The 15,906-nt window shown below is 40.6% G+C and overlaps 1 protein-coding gene across 2 annotated transcripts in view; it reads right to left on the bottom strand.

Annotated features, from left to right (window-relative positions):
* The window catches only part of FAM120C (family with sequence similarity 120C), a 139,727-nt gene that overhangs the window by 94,778 nt on the left and 29,043 nt on the right, over positions 1 to 15,906 (bottom strand). For both annotated transcript variants that reach the window (XM_030933957.1, XM_030933958.1), the window contains exon 4: positions 11,866 to 11,994. In XM_030933957.1, the coding sequence (XP_030789817.1) occupies positions 11,866 to 11,994 (129 nt within the window). The remainder of the gene's footprint in view (positions 1 to 11,865; positions 11,995 to 15,906) is intronic.

Raw genomic sequence — 15,906 nt, 5'->3', positions numbered from 1 at the left:
TGCTCAGTGAAATCAAAGAGGACACAAACAAATGGAAGAACATACCATGCTCTTGGATAGGAAGAATCAATATCGTGAAAATGGCCATACTGCCCAAGGTTATTTATAGATTCAATGCCATCCCCATCAAGCTACCAATGAGTTTCTTCACAGAATTGGAAAAAATTGCTTTAAAGTTCATATGGAACCAAAAAAGAGCCCGCAGTGCCAAGAGAATCCTAAGTCAAAAGAGCAAAGCTGGAGGCGTCACGCTACCTGACTTCAAACTATACTACAAGGCTACAGGAACCGAAACAGCATGGTACTGGTACCAAAACAGAGATATAGACCAGTGGAACAGAACAGAGTCCTCAGACATAACACCACACATCTACAGCCATCTGATCTTTGACAAACCTGAGAGAAACAAGAAATGGGGAAAGGATTCCCTATTTAATAAATGGTGCTGGGAAAATTGGCTAGCCGTAAGTAGAAAGCTGAAACTGGATCCTTTCCTAACTCCTTATACGAAAATTAATTCAAGATGGATTAGAGACTTAAATGTTAGGCCTAATACCATAAAAACCCTAGAAGAAAACCTAGGTAGTACCATTCAGGACATAGGCATGGGCAAGGACTTCATGTCTAAAACACCAAAAGCAACGGCAACAAAAGTCAAAATTGACAAATGGGATCTAATTAAACTAAAGAGCTTTTGCACAGCAAAAGAAACTACCGTCAGATTGAACAGGCAACCTACAGAATGGGAGAAAATTTTTGCAATCTACTCATCTGACAAAGGGCTAATATCCAGAACCTACAAAGAACTCAAACAAATTTACAAGGAAAAAACAAACAACCCCATCAAAAAGTGGGCAAAGGATATGAACAGACATTTCTCAAAGGAAGACATTCATACTGCCAACAGACACATGAAAAAATGCTCATCATAACTGGCCATCAGAGAAATGCAAATCAAAACCACAATGAGATACCATCTCACACCAGTTAGAATGGCAATCATTAAGAAGTCAGGAAACAACAGGTGCTGGAGAGGATGTGGAGAAATAGGAACACTTTTACACTGTTGGTGGGATTGTAAACTAGTTCAACCGTTATGGAAAACAGTATGGCAATTCCTCAAGGATCTAGAACTAGATGTACCATATGACCCAGCCATCCCACTACTGGGTATATACCCAAAGGATCATAAATCATGCTGCTATAAAGACACATGCACACGTATGTTTATTGCGGCACTATTCACAATAGCAAAGACTTGGAATCAACCCAAATGTCCATCAGTGACAGACTGGATTAAGAACATGTGGCACATATACACCATGGAATACTATGCAGCCATAAAAAAGGATGAGTTTGCGTCCTTTGTAGGGACATGGATGCAGCTGGAAACCATCATTCTTAGCACACTATCACAAGAACAGAGAACCAAACACTGCATGTTCTCACTCATGGGTGGGAACTGAACAATGAGATCACTTGGACTCAGGAAGGGGAACATCACACATGGGGGCCTATCATGGGGAGGGGGGAGGGGGGAGGGATTGCACTGGGAGTTATACCTGATATAAATGACGAGTTGATGGGTGCAGCACACCAACATGGCACAAGTATACATATGTAACAAACCTGCACGTTATGCACATGTACCCTAGAACTTAAAGTATAATAAAAAAAAAAAAAGAAAAAATAAAGAAAATTTGGCACACATACACCATGGAATACTATGCAGCCATAAAAAAGGATGAGTTCGTGTCCTTTGTAGGGAAGTGAATGATGCTGGAAACCATCATTCTGAGCAAACTACTGCAAGGACAGAAAACCAAACACTGCATGTTCTCACTCGTAGGTGGGAACTGAACAATGAGAACACTTGGACACAGGGTGGGGAACATCACACACTGGGGCCTGTCGTGGGGTGGGGGGACAGGGGAGGGATAGCATTAGGAGATATACGTAATGTAAATGATGAGTTAACGGGTGCAGCACACCAACATGGCACATGCATGTATATGCAACAAACTTGCACGTTGTGCACATGTACCCTAGAACTTAAATTATAATTTAAAAAAGTAATTAAAAAAATAAAATTCATATGGAAAGACAAAGGAACAAGTATAGATAACACCGAAAAATAATAAAAGTTGGCTGGGTGCAGTGGCTCATGCCTGTAATCCCAGTATTTTGGGAGGCCAAAGTAGGAGGATTGCTTAAGCCCAGGAGTTTGAGACCAGCTTGGGTAACATAGTGGGACCTTATCTCTACAAAAAGTTTAAAAATTAGCCAGGCATGGTGGCACACACCTGTAGTTCCAGCTACTTGGGAGGCTGAAGCAGCAGGATCAGTTGAGTCCAGGAGGTTGAGGCTACAGTGAGCCATGTTTGTGCCACTGCACTCCAGCCTGGGCAACAGAATGAAACTCTGTCTCTGAATGAATGAATGAATGAATGAATGAATGAATGAATATGGTGGAATCACTAACCAATTTTAAGACTTATTATAAAGTTATAGCAATCAAGATAGTGTATTACTGGTAAAAGGATAGACACATAGATCAACTGAACAGAACAGAGTCCAGAAATAGAACAACACAAACATGGTCAATTGATTTTTTTTTTTTATTATACTTTTAAGTTCTAGGGTACATGTGCATAACGTGCAGGTTTGTTACATATGTATACTTATGCCATGTTGGTGTGCTGCACCCATCAACTCGTCAGCACCCATCAATTCATCATTTATATCTTGTATAACTCCCCAATGCAAGCCCTCCCTCCTCCCCCCTCCCCCCTCCCCATGATAGGCCCCAGTGCGTGATGTTCCCCTTCCCGAGTCCAAGTGATCTCATTGTTCAGTTCCCACCTATGAGTGAGAACATGCGGTGTTTGGTTTTCTGTTCTTGTGATAGTTTGCTAAGAATGATGGTTTCCAGCTGCATCCATGTCCCTACAAAGGACAGAAACTCATCCTTTTTTATGGCTGCATAGTATTCCATGGTGTATATGTGCCACATTTTCTTAATCCAGTCTGTCACAGATGGACATTTGGGTTGATTCCAAGTCTTTGCTATTGTGAATAGTGCCGCAATAAACATACGTGTACATGTGTCTTTGTAGTAGACTAATTTATAATCCTTTGGGTATATACCCAGTAGTGGGATGGCTGGGTCATATGGTACACCTAGTTCTAGATCCTTGAGGAATTGCCATACTGTTTTCCATAATGGTTGAACTAGTTTACAGTCCCACCAACAGTGTAAAAGTGTTCCTATTTCTCCACATCCTCTCCAACACCTGTTGTTTCCTGACTTGTTAATGATTGCCATTCTAACTGGTGTGAGATGGTATCTCATTGTGGTTTTGATTTGCATTTCTCTGATGGCGAGTGATGATGAGCATTTTTTCATGTGTCTGTTGGCTGTATGAATATCTTCTTTTGAGAAATGTCTGTTCATATCCTTTCCCCACTTTTTGATGGGGTTGTTTGTTTTTTTCTCGTATATTTGTTTGAGTTCTTTGTAGATTCTGGATATTAGCCCTTTGTCAGATGAGTAGGTTGCAAAAATTTTCTCCCATTCTGTAGGTTGCCTGTTCACTCTGATGGTAGTTTCTTTTGCTGTGCAAAAGCTCTTTAGTTTAATTAGATCCCATTTGTCAATTTTGGCTTTTGCTGCCGTTGCGTTTGGTGTTTTAGACATGAAGTCCTTGCCCATGCCTATGTCCTGAATGGTACTACCTAGATTTTCTTCTAGGGTTTTTATGGTATTAGGTCTAACATTTAAGTCTCTAATCCATCTTGAATTAATCTTCGTATAAGGGGTAAGGAAAGGATCCAGTTTCAGCTTTCTACTTATGGCTAGCCAATTTTCCCAGCACCATTTATTAAATAGGGAATCCTTTCCCCATTTCTTGTTTCTCTCAGGTTTGTCAAAGATCAGATGGCTGTAGATGTGTGGTATTATTTCTGAGGACTCTGTTCTGTTCCATTGATCTATATCTCTGTTTTGGTACCAGTACCATGCTGTTTTGGTGACTGTAGCCTTGTAGTATAGTTTGAAGTCAGGTAGCGTGACGCCTCCAGCTTTGTCCTTTTGACTTAGGATTGTCTTGGCAATGCGGGCCCTTTTTTGGTTCCATATGAACTTTAAAGCAGTTTTTTCCAATTCTGTGAAGAAACTCATTGGTAGCTTGATGGGAATGGCATTGAATCTATAAATAACCTTGGGCAGTATGGCCATTTTCACGATATTGATTCTTCCTATCCATGAGCATGGTATGTTCTTCCATTTGTTTGTGTCCTCTTTTATTTCACTGAGCAGTGGTTTGTAGTTCTCCTTGAAGAGGTCCTTTACATCCCTTGTAAGCTGGATTCCTAGGTATTTTATTCTCTTTGAAGCAATTGTGAATGGAAGTTCATTCCTGAATTGGCTCCCTGCTTGTCTGTTACTGGTGTATAAGAATGCTTGTGATTTTTGCTCATTAATTTTGTATCCTGAGACTTTGCTGAAGTTGCTTATCAGCTTAAGGAGATTTTGGGCTGAGACGATGGGGTTTTCTAAATATACAATCATGTCATCTGCAAACAGGGACAATTTGACTTCTTCTTTTCCTAACTGGATACCCTTGATTTCTTTCTCTTGCCTGATTGCCCTAGCCAGAACTTCCAACACTATGTTGAATAGGAGTGGTGAGAGAGGGCATCCCTGTCTTGTGCCAGTTTTCAAAGGGAATTTTTCCAGTTTTTGCCTATTCAGTATGATATTAGCTGTGGGTTTGTCATAAATAGCTCTTATTATTTTGAGGTACGTTCCATCATTACCAAATTTATTGAGCGTTTTTAGCATGAAGGGCTGTTGAATTTTGTCAAAAGCCTTTTCTGCATCTATTGAGACAATCACGTGGTTCTTGTCTTTGGTTCTGTTTATATGCTGGATTACGTTTATTGATTTGCGAATGTTGAACCAGCCTTGCATCCCAGGGATGAAGCCCACTTGATCATGGTGGATAAGCTTTTTGATGTGCTGCTGAATCCGGTTTGCCAGTATTTTATTGAGAATTTTTGCATCAATGTTCATCAGGGATATTGGTCTAAAATTCTCTGTTTTTGATGTGTCTCTGCCAGGCTTTGGTATCAGGATGATGTTGGCCTCATCAAATGAGTTAGGGAGGATTCCCTCTTTTTCTATTGATTGGAATAGTTTCAGAAGGAATGGTACCAGCTCCTCCTTGTACCTCTGGTAGAATTCAGCTGTGAATCCATCTGGTCCTGGACTTTTTTTGGTGGGTGGGCTATTAATTGTTGCCTCAATTTCAGAGCCTGCTATTGGTCTATTCAGGGATTCAACTTCTTCCTGGTTTAGCCTTGGGAGAGTGTAAGTGTCCAGGAATTTATCCATTTCTTCTAGATTTTCTAGTTGATTTGCGTAGAAGCGTTTATAGTATTCTCTGATGGTAGTTTGTATTTCTGTGGGGTCAGTGGTGATATCCCCTTTATCATTTTTTATTGCATCTATTTGATTCCTCTCTCTTTTCTTCTTTATTAGCCTTGCTAGCGGTCTGTCAATTTTGTTGATCTTTTCAAAAAACCAACTCCTGGATTCATTGATTTTTTTGGAGGGTTTTTTGTGTCTCTATCTCCTTCAGTTCGGCTCTGATCTTAGTTATTTCTTGCCTTCTGCTAGCTTTTGAATGTGTTTGCTCTTGCCTCTCTAGTTCTTTTAATTGTGATGTTAGAGTGTCAATTTTAGATCTTTCCTGCTTTCTCTTGTGGGCATTTAGTGCTATAAATTTCCCTCTACACACTGCTTTAAATGTGTCCCAGAGATTCTGGTATGTTGTATCTTTGTTCTCATTGGTTTCAAAGAACATCTTTATTTCCGCTTTCATTTCGTTATGTACCCAGTAGTCATTCAGGAGCAGGTTGTTCAGTTTCCATGTAGTTGAGCGGTTTTGATTGAGTTTCTTAGTCCTGAGTTCTAGTTTGATTGCACTGTGGTCTGAGAGACAGTTTGTTATAATTTCTGTTCTTTTACATTTGCTGAGGAGTGCTTTACTTCCAATTATGTGGTCAATTTTGGAATAAGTGCGATGTGGTGCTGAGAAGAATGTATATTCTGTTGATTTGGGGTGGAGAGTTCTATAGATGTCTATTAGGTCTGCTTGGTGCAGAGATGAGTTCAATTCCTGGATATCCTTGTTAACTTTCTGTCTCGTTGATCTGTCTAATGTTGACAGCGGAGTGTTGAAGTCTCCCATTATTATTGTATGGGAGTCTAAGTCTCTTTGTAAGTCTCTAAGGACTTGCTTTATGAATCTGGGTGCTCCTGTATTGGGTGCATATATATTTAGGAGAGTTAGCTCTTCCTGTTGAATTGATCCCTTTACCATTATGTAATGGCCTTGTCTCTTTTGATCTTTGATGGTTTAAAGTCTGTTTTATCAGAGACAAGGATTGCAACCCCTGCTTTTTTTGTTCTCCATTTGCTTGGTAGATCTTCCTCCATCCCTTTATTTTGAGCCTATGTATGTCTCTGCATGTGAGATGGGTCTCCTGAATACAGCAGACTGATGGGTCTTGACTCTTTATCCAGTTTGCCAGTCTGTGTCTTTTAATTGGAGCATTTAGTCCATTAACATTTAAGGTTAATATTGTTATGTGTGAACTTGATCCTGCCATTATGATATTAACTGGTTATTTTGCTCGTTAGTTGATGCAGTTTCTTCCTAGCCTCGATGGTCTTTACATTTTGGCATGTTTTTTTGATGGCTGGTACCGGTTGTTCCTTTCCATGTTTAGGGCTTCCTTCAGGGTCTCTTGTAAGGCAGGCCTGGTGGTGACAAAATCTCTAAGCATTTGCTTATCTGTAAAGGATTTTATTTCTCCTTCACTTATGAAAGTTAGTTTGGCTGGATATGAAATTCTGGGTTGAAAATTCTTTTCTTTAAGAACGTTGAATATTGGCCCCAACTCTCTTCTGGCTTGTAGAGTTTCTGCCGAGAGATCTGCTGTTAGTCTGATGGGCTTCCCTTTGTGGGTAACCCGAGCTTTCTCTCTGGCTGCCCTTAAGATTTTTTCCTTCATTTCAACTTTGGTGAATCTGGCAATTATGTGTCTTGGAGTTGCTCTTCTGGAGGAGTATCTTTGTGGCGTTCTCTGTATTTCCTGAATTTGAATGTTGTCCTGCCCTATTAGGTTGGGGAAGTTCTCCTGGATGATATCCTGAAGAGTGTTTTCCAACTTGGTTCCATTTTCCCCCTCACTTTCAGGCACCCCAATCAGACGTAGATTTGGTCTTTTTACGTAATCCCATACTTCTTGCAGGCTTTGTTCATTTCTTTTTCTTCTTTTTTCTTTTGGTTTCTCTTCTCGCTTCATTTCATTCATTTGATCTTCAATCGCTGATACTCTTTCTTCCAGTTGATCGAGTCGGTTACTGAAGTTTGTTCATTTGTCACGGTCAATTGATTTTTAACAAAAGTGCAAAGGCAATTCAATGGGGAAAAGATAGTCTTTTCAACAAACTGTGCTGAAACAATTTGACATCCATATGAAAAACACAACCTCTCATATTTTATACAGAAATCAACTAAATATGGATGATTTGTTCTAAAATGTGAAGTACAGAACTATGTAATTAAAAAAGAAAAGCATGCTGGGCGTGGTGGCTCATCCTGTACTCCCAGCAATTTGGGAGACCTAGGCGGATGGATCACCTGAGGTCAGGAGTTCAAGACCAGCTTGGCCAACAAGGTGAAACCCCGTCTCTACTAAAAATACAAAAGATCAGCCAGGTGTGGGGGCGCGTGCTTGTAATCCCAGCTACTCCGGAGGCTGAGACACGATAATTGCTTGAACCCAGGAGGTGGAGGTTGCAGTGAGCCAAGATAGTGTCACTGCACTCCAGCTTGGGTGACAGAGTGAGACTCCATCTCAAATAAATAAATAAATAAGAAAGAAAAACAGAAAGTAGAAGTGAGGTGATGAAGGGAACGTCATTATTTGGAAAGCCTCACATTTAGACGCACACATTGTGCTGCTGCTACAGCTCTAATACCTGCCACTTTCAGAAGTCAATGTGTGGCAAATGTCGCTACCCTCCCAAACATAAAATAAAGTATAACTAGAGTGCCAAGGCTAAAAGACAAAATACCACCAGGAGTGGTATAATTAGGTAGCTAAAAATTGCATACCATGAATTCAGGCACATACTCTGTGAAGGAGTAACACCTATACCCAAAGGGGCAGCTGTAGCAGCATCGAGTTCATTTTAAGAATTTCAATGATTGGTCACGCAATAAATGTTTTGTTTTTTCTTTTTTTGAGATGAAGTTTCACTCTTGTTGCCCAGGCTGGAGTACAATGGTGCAATCTCGGCTCACTGTAACCTCCGCCTCCCGGGTTCAAGCGATTCTCCTGCCTCAGCCTCCCGAGTAGCTGGGATTACAGGCACGCGCCACCATGCCCAGCTAATTTTTTGTATTTTCAGTAGAGCTGGGGTTTCACCATGTTGGCCAGGCTGGTCTCGAACTCCTGACCTTAAGGTGATCCACCCACCTCAGCCTCCCAAAGTGCTGGGATTAAAGGTGTGAGCCACTGCACCTGGCCAATGTTCTTCTTTTTAAAAAATATTTTTAAAAAAGAAAACAGAAGAAAATAGTCATGCCTGCAGTTGGGCAAAGAGTTCTTAGACATCACACCAAAAGCATGGCCCATAAAAGATAAACGTTAATAAAAATTGTAAAACTTTGCTCTGCAAAAGATGCTGTTAAAAGAAAAAACAACTACAGACTGGGGGAAAATATTTGCAAACCAGGTATCTGTCAAAGCACTCATATGCATTATAAAGAACTCTCAAAACACAACAGTAAGTAAATGAACAAACCAATTTAAAAAAAGAGGCAAAAGACTGTTCATGAACAAACCATTTGCCAAAGAGGATATATGCATGAAGTATGCTCAGGACAAAAATGTTGGCCAGGCGCGGTGGCTCACACCTGTAATCCCAGCACTTTGGGAGGCTGAGGTGGGCAGCTTGCTTGAGCTCAGGAGTTTGAGACCAGCCTAGGCAACACAGCGAAACCCTGTCTCTACGAAAAGTACAAAAATTAGCCAGGCATGATGGTGTGCGCCTGTAGTCCCAGCTACTTGGGAGGCTGAGACGGGAAGACTGCTCAAGCCCGGGAGGCGGAGGCTGCAGGGAGCCGAGATCATGCCACTACACACCAGCCTGGGCAATAAAGTGAGACTGTGTCTCAAAAAGAAAAAAATGTTCATCATTAGTCACTTGGGAAACATAAATTAAAACTATGACGAGCTACCACTACACGCCTATTAAAACAGCTGTAAAAAACACTGACAATCTGTTGTATAACATGGTGGCTACAGTTAATAACAAGGTATTATATTTTTGGAAATTACTAAAAGAGTAGATTTTAAGTGTTCTCACCACAACAAAATGAAAAGCATTTGAGGTAATATATATGTTAATTAACTCGATTTAGCCATTCTACGATGTATATGTATTTCAAAACATGTTGTATGCAATAAATATATATAATTTTCATTTGTCAGTAAAAAAAAATAAATGGAAAAAAAACTGACAATACCAAATGCTGGTAAGGAATGGAACAGCTACTTTGGCAAGGTCTTATAAATTTAAACACACACTTACCACACGACCCTGAAACTCCACTTGTAGGTATTTACACTAGGGAAATAAAAACTTATGTTCATACAAAAACCTGTACACAAATGTTTGTAGCAGCTCTATTCATAACACCATAAAGTGAAATCAATCTAAATATTCTTTAAGGGGTGAATGGATAAACAAACTGGCATATCCATACAATGGCTATTACTCAGCAATAAAAAGGAATGAATTATTGATACAGGTAACACACAACAACTTAGAAGAATCTCAAAGGTATTATGTTGAATTAAAGAAGCCATTCTCAAAATATCACGTACTGGGCTGGGCGTGGTAGCTCAAGCCTGTAATCCCAGCACTTTGGGAGGCCAAGACAGGTGGATCACCTGAAGTCAGGAGTTCAAGACCAGCCTGGCCAATATGGTGAAAACCCCTCTCTACTAAAAATATAAAAAATTATCCAGGTGTGGTGGTGGGCACCTGCAATTCCAGCTACTCTGGAGGCTGAGGCAGGAGAATCACTTAAGCCAGGGAGGTGGAGGTTGCAGTGAGCCGAGATCACACCATTGCACTCCAGCCTGGGCAACAAGAGCGAGGCATCGTCTCAAAAAAGAAAAAAAAAAATCACATACTGTATGATTCATGTGATACTCTTTAGAAGACAGAACCATAGTAACAGAAAATGAACTGGTGGTTGCCAGGGGTTAAAGGTAGGTTTGGGTGTTATTACAAAGGGATAGCATGTTTTTTGGGGTAGTACAACTGTTCTGTATTCTTATTGTGATGATGGTCACATAAATCAATACATGTGTTAAAATTCACAAGTCGGCTTGACTGTATGTTAATTTTAAAAATAAGTGAGAAATCCAAATTGAAAATATAAATCAAATTGTTAAAAATAAAACTAACTTATTTTCATAATTTTTAATTTCATTTTGTAGAATAAAATCCCAGTTGAGCTCTTTTTCCACTATTAACAATGAAATTTTCATTTTTGTTTTACGTAGATTCTCTTTAAGTAGTCTTTTTTCTTTGCTCATTATCTTCCATTGAGCAAGAACTCCTTTATGTTAAGATACACAGATGCTCCTTGATTTATGACAGGGTTATGTCCCAATAAACCCATCACAAGTTGAAAATATAGGTCAACAATCCATTTAATACACCTAGCCTACTGAACATCATAGCTTAGCCTAGCCCACCTTAAATGTGCTCAGAATACCTTACATTGGCATACAGCTGGGCAAAATCATCTAACACAAAGTCTATTTTATAATAAAGTATTGAATATCTCATGTAATGTACTGAATACTATACTGAAAGTGAAAAACAGAATGAGTATATGGGTACTCAAAGTACAGTTTCTACTGAAAGCATATTGCTTTCGCACTACTGGAAAGCAGAAAAATGTTAAGTTGAACCAACATTAAGTGAGGGATGTGTACATTTTTAAAAATTTACTTTCAAATTTTTTTGGGGGAAAGACAAAGTCTTGCTATGTTGCTCAGGCTAATCTCAAACTCCTAAGCTCAAGTAATCTTCGTGCCTTGGCTTCCCGAAATGCTGGTATTACAGGTGTGAGCCACCATGTGTACACTGAAACAAAAAAAAGACTAGAAGGACATATGTCAGAGTGGTAACTATAGCAAGCTGTTTATGGGTAATGAGATTTTATGTGATTTGTTTTCATTTTCTAAATTTTCTAGAATGGGCTTATATTACTTTACTGATTTATTTTTTTTAAGATGAAGTTTCACTCTGTCACCCAGGTTGGAGTGCAGCAGCGCAATCTCGGCTCACTGCAACCTCCGCCTCCCGGGTTCAATCAATTCTTCTGCCTCACCACACCCAGCTTATTTTTTGTATTTCTAGTAGAGATGGGATTTCACCATGTTGGCCAGGCTGGTCTTGAACTTCTGACCTCAAGTGATCCACTCACCTTGGCCTCCCAAAATGCTGGGAGTACAGGTGTGAGCCACTGTGCCCGGACTAGAATGGGCTTATATTACTTTAATCATCAGTAGAAAAAAAGGTAAAGGACACTTTCAATCCAGGCTATGTAATGTTTTTTAAAGGAAATTTTGGAGCTCTGGTTTGTAAGCATGGAGAAGACAAGCAGCTAGGAAATCTTAGGTGTCATAGAAAAGATCAGGGACCTGTTGGTGTTGCTGAAGAAGGTAAGAAAATTGAGGACTCTTAGGACGGGAATGCTAACTTACCTGAGACTGTTTGAAAACATCCTTCCCAACTACATCTAGGTTTGAGGGATCTTTGATGGAACTGACATACTCAGAAACAGCCTTGATCACCACGTCACAGGGAGGAAGAACCAGCTGATGAGCTCGAACCTAGAAAAGGCAAGATAAGCAAGGGACGCTGACATCAAAGATGGATCACTAAGAAAAAGGGTGAAGTTGAGGGGGGATATGGAATCCAAATTTGGTAAATCCACAGAGAGACAATTAAAATATTTTCTTTAAAAATAGTTTCACCCCTTCATTCTCAGTACAGAACATTTGGAAAACATGGAAAAGTATAAAGCAATAAAAACATATCATCCATCTTCCTACAGAGATAACTACTGTATATGACACTCACAATTAGGCTTCCTTTCATGAGACATTTTGGCTTTTTTGCTATTAAATGTAATATTATAATGAGTTGACAACATTTGGATTCTGATTTGAACTAATTCCAAAAAGCCATTTTAAGACAATCAGGAAAATCTGAAAATGGACTGGATATTAAGATGATACCAAGAAATTAGCATTAATTTTGTCAGGAGTAATAACGGCATTATGCTTATGTAAGAAACCGCCCAAGTATTTTAGAGATGTGTACTGAAGAATGTGAAAGGGATTTGCTTTAAAAAACATTAGCAACTACAAAAAAACCCAGAAAATGTGGCAAAATATTGGTAACTGTTGGATCTGGAAGATGTTACAATGGTGATTTACTATATATTACTTTTCCTGTTTTTGTGATGCCTAAACTTTTTTTTTCTTTTTGTTCTTTTTTTTGAGACAGAATCTCACTCTGTCATCCAGGCTGGGGCGTAGTGGTGCAATCTCGGTTCAATGCAACCTCTGCCTCCTGGGTTGAAGCGATTCTTCCGCCTCAGCCTCCCGAGTAGCTGGGATTACAGGCACACACCACCACTGGATTTGCTCATAAAATATTCCCACTCTGAGATTATACAAAATTTCCCTCATGGTGCTGTCTATTATCATTATTATTATTTTTTTGTTTTTGAGATGGAGTCTTGCTGTCGCCCAGGCTGAAGTGAAGTAGGGATTGTCTAGAAAACAATTATGTACACACGTGCAGTTCCTGAGTTCAAGTAATTCTCCTGCCTCAGTCTCCCAAGCAGCTGGGATTACAGGCACCTGTCACCATGCCCGGCTAATTTTTGTATTTTTAGTACAGACAGGGTTTCACCATGTTGGCCAGACTGTTCTTGAACTCCTGACCTCAAGTGATCTACTTGTCATGGCCTCCCAGAGTGCTGGGATTACAGGCATGAGCCACTGCACCTGGCCCTTAACACATTTTTAAATAAAAAGTTTTTAATGCTTTCATAAATTATAGGTATGACGTCTTGCCCACTTTCCAATGATTTAATTACAAGCTTCCTCAAACTGTAATTACTGAGGCAGAGGGTATAAATTTCCTAAAGGTTTCTGAATTTTTATAAATTGTTTTGCCAAAAGGCTTTATTATTCATTCCTTAAATATTTACTGCCTACTATGTGCCAGGCACTGTCCTAGGCACCAGGGAAACAGCAGTGAACAAGACAGACAAAAATCTCTGCCCTCACTGGAGCTTAAATTCCAGTGTAGATGTGTTGGGATAGGGTGAGGGGAGTTAAACAAACTAAATAAGTAAAATGTACAGTGTAGGCTGGGCGCGGTGGCTCACGCCTGTAATCCAGGCACTTTGGGTGGCCGAGGCTGGCGGATCATCTGAGGTCCGGAGTTCGAGACCAGCCTGGCCAACATGGTGAAACCCCGTCTCTACTAAAAATACAAAAATTAACCGGGTGTGTACTAGATGTAGAGTGCTAGATGCAGATAAGTGCTGCGGAGAGAAGAGTAGAGAAGAAGCTAGGGAATGCAAGTATGTATGTGCATACATGTGTACATAATTGTTTTCTAGACAATCCCTACTGCAGATAAGTGTGTGCATATAATTTTTTATAGGGTGATCAGGAAAAGCCTCACTGAGAACAAAATTTTAGAAAACCTTCAGGAGTGAAGAAATAGCTATGAGGGGAAAAGTATTCCAAGTGGAGAGAATGATAAGTGCAAAGGTTCTAAGAGCAAAAGAAAGAAAGAAATCAGAGATATGAGAGGGGGCCAGACAGTAAAGGGCTTTGTAGGCCAGGCCATGGTAAGGATTGGCAGAGTGACATGAAGAGCTATTGGAGAATTTTTTTTTTTTGAGACAGAGTCTTGCTCCGCCACCCAGGAGGAAGTACAGTGGCATGATCTTGGCTCACTGCAACCTCTGCCTCCTAGGTTCAAACAATTCTCCTGCCTCAGCCTCCCGAGTAGCTAAGGTTACAGGCACGCAACACCAGGCCCAGCTAATTTTTTTTTTTTTTTTTTTTTTTTTTTTTTGAGATGGAGTCTCGCTGTCGCTTGGAGTACAGTGGCATGATCTCGGCTCACTGCAACTTCCACCTCCTGGGTTCAAGCGATTCTCCTGCCTCAGCCTCCTGAGTAGCTGGGATTACAGATGCACACCACCACACCCAGGTAATTTTTGTATTTTTAGTAAAGATCAGGTTTCACCATGTTGGTTGGGCTGGTCTCGAACTCCTGACTTCACAATCTGCCCGCCTTGGCCTCCCAAAGTGCTGGGATTACAGGCGTGAGCCACCACGCCAGCCATTTTTAAAGTTTTTAGTAGAGATGGGGTTTCACCATGTTGGCCAGGCTGGTCTCGAACTCCAGACCTCAAGTGATCCGTCCGCCTCAGTCTCCCAAAGTGCTGGGATTACAGGTGTTAGCCACAGTGCCCTGCCAAGGATTTTGAATGGAGAAGTGACAGGATCTCAGTTGTTTTTTTTTTTTTAAAGGGTCGCTCTCCTGTTATATTGAGAATAAAATGGAGGTAAGGGTAAGAGTGTAAGTAGAAGACCAATAGTTAGTAAGCTATTATAATAATCCAGGCAAGAAATAATGGTGCCTTGTTCAGGGTAGCAGCAGTGCAAATGGTAAGAAGTAGGTATATTTTGAAGGGAGAGCTGATGGTATTTGCTGACAAATGAGATGTGGGGTATGAGAGAGAGAGGGGGATGTCAGGATGACCCCCAAGGATTTTAACCTGAGAAAACGGAAGGATGGGCTGAGTACAGTGGCTCACGCCTGTAATCCAGCACTTTGGGAGGCCAAGGTGGGCAGATCACTTGAGCTCAGGAGTTTGAGACCAGCCTGGCCAACATGATGAAACCCTGTCTATACTAAAAATACAAAAATTAGTTGGATGTGGTGGTGCCCGCCTGTAGTCCCAGCTACTCAGGAGGCTGAGACAGGAGAATCACTTGAATCCAGGAGGTGGAGATTGCAGTGAGCTGAGATTGTGCCACTGCACTCCAGCCTGGGCAATAAAGCGAGACTTCATGTCAAAAAAAAAAAAAAAAAAAAAAGGAAAGAAAGAAAATGGAAGGAGGAAGCTGCCTTTAACAAAAATGAGGAAGGCTGTGGGAGAAACACGTTTAGGGAGAAGATCAGGAATTTCCACTTGAACATATAACTTTGAGATGCCTATTGGATAGGTAAATGAAAATACTGAATTGGCAGTTAGATATTAGAATCTGGAGTTCAAGGGAGAGGTCAGAGCTGAAGACATAAAACTTAGGAGTCATCAACAGGCCGACGGTATTTAAAATCATAAGACTGTATGAGATCAATCGTATGTGGAGACAGAAAAGAGAAGGGGCCGGGCATGGTGGCTCACGGCTATAATCCCAACACTTTGGGAGGCTGAGGTGGGAAGATCGCTTGAGCATAGGAGTTTGAGACCAGCCTGGGCAACATGGTGAGGTCACGTCTCTACAAAAAATACAAAAAAAATTAGCCAGCCATGATGGCATGTGCCTGTAGTCCCAGCTACTCAAGAGGCTGCTGTAGGAGGACCAATTGAGTCTGGGAGTTTGAGGCTGTAGTGAGTCATGATCGCCCCACTGCACTCCAGCCTGGGCAACAGAATGAGACCCTGTCTCAAAAACAAACAAACAAACAAACAAACAAACAAA

Source organism: Rhinopithecus roxellana, chromosome 7 (genome assembly GCF_007565055.1).
Source record: "Rhinopithecus roxellana isolate Shanxi Qingling chromosome 7, ASM756505v1, whole genome shotgun sequence".
In the NCBI taxonomy this organism is placed as follows: Eukaryota; Metazoa; Chordata; class Mammalia; order Primates; family Cercopithecidae; genus Rhinopithecus; species Rhinopithecus roxellana.
The sequence above is the reverse complement of the archived record's forward strand: the minus strand, read 5'-3'. Positions and strand labels throughout refer to the sequence as shown.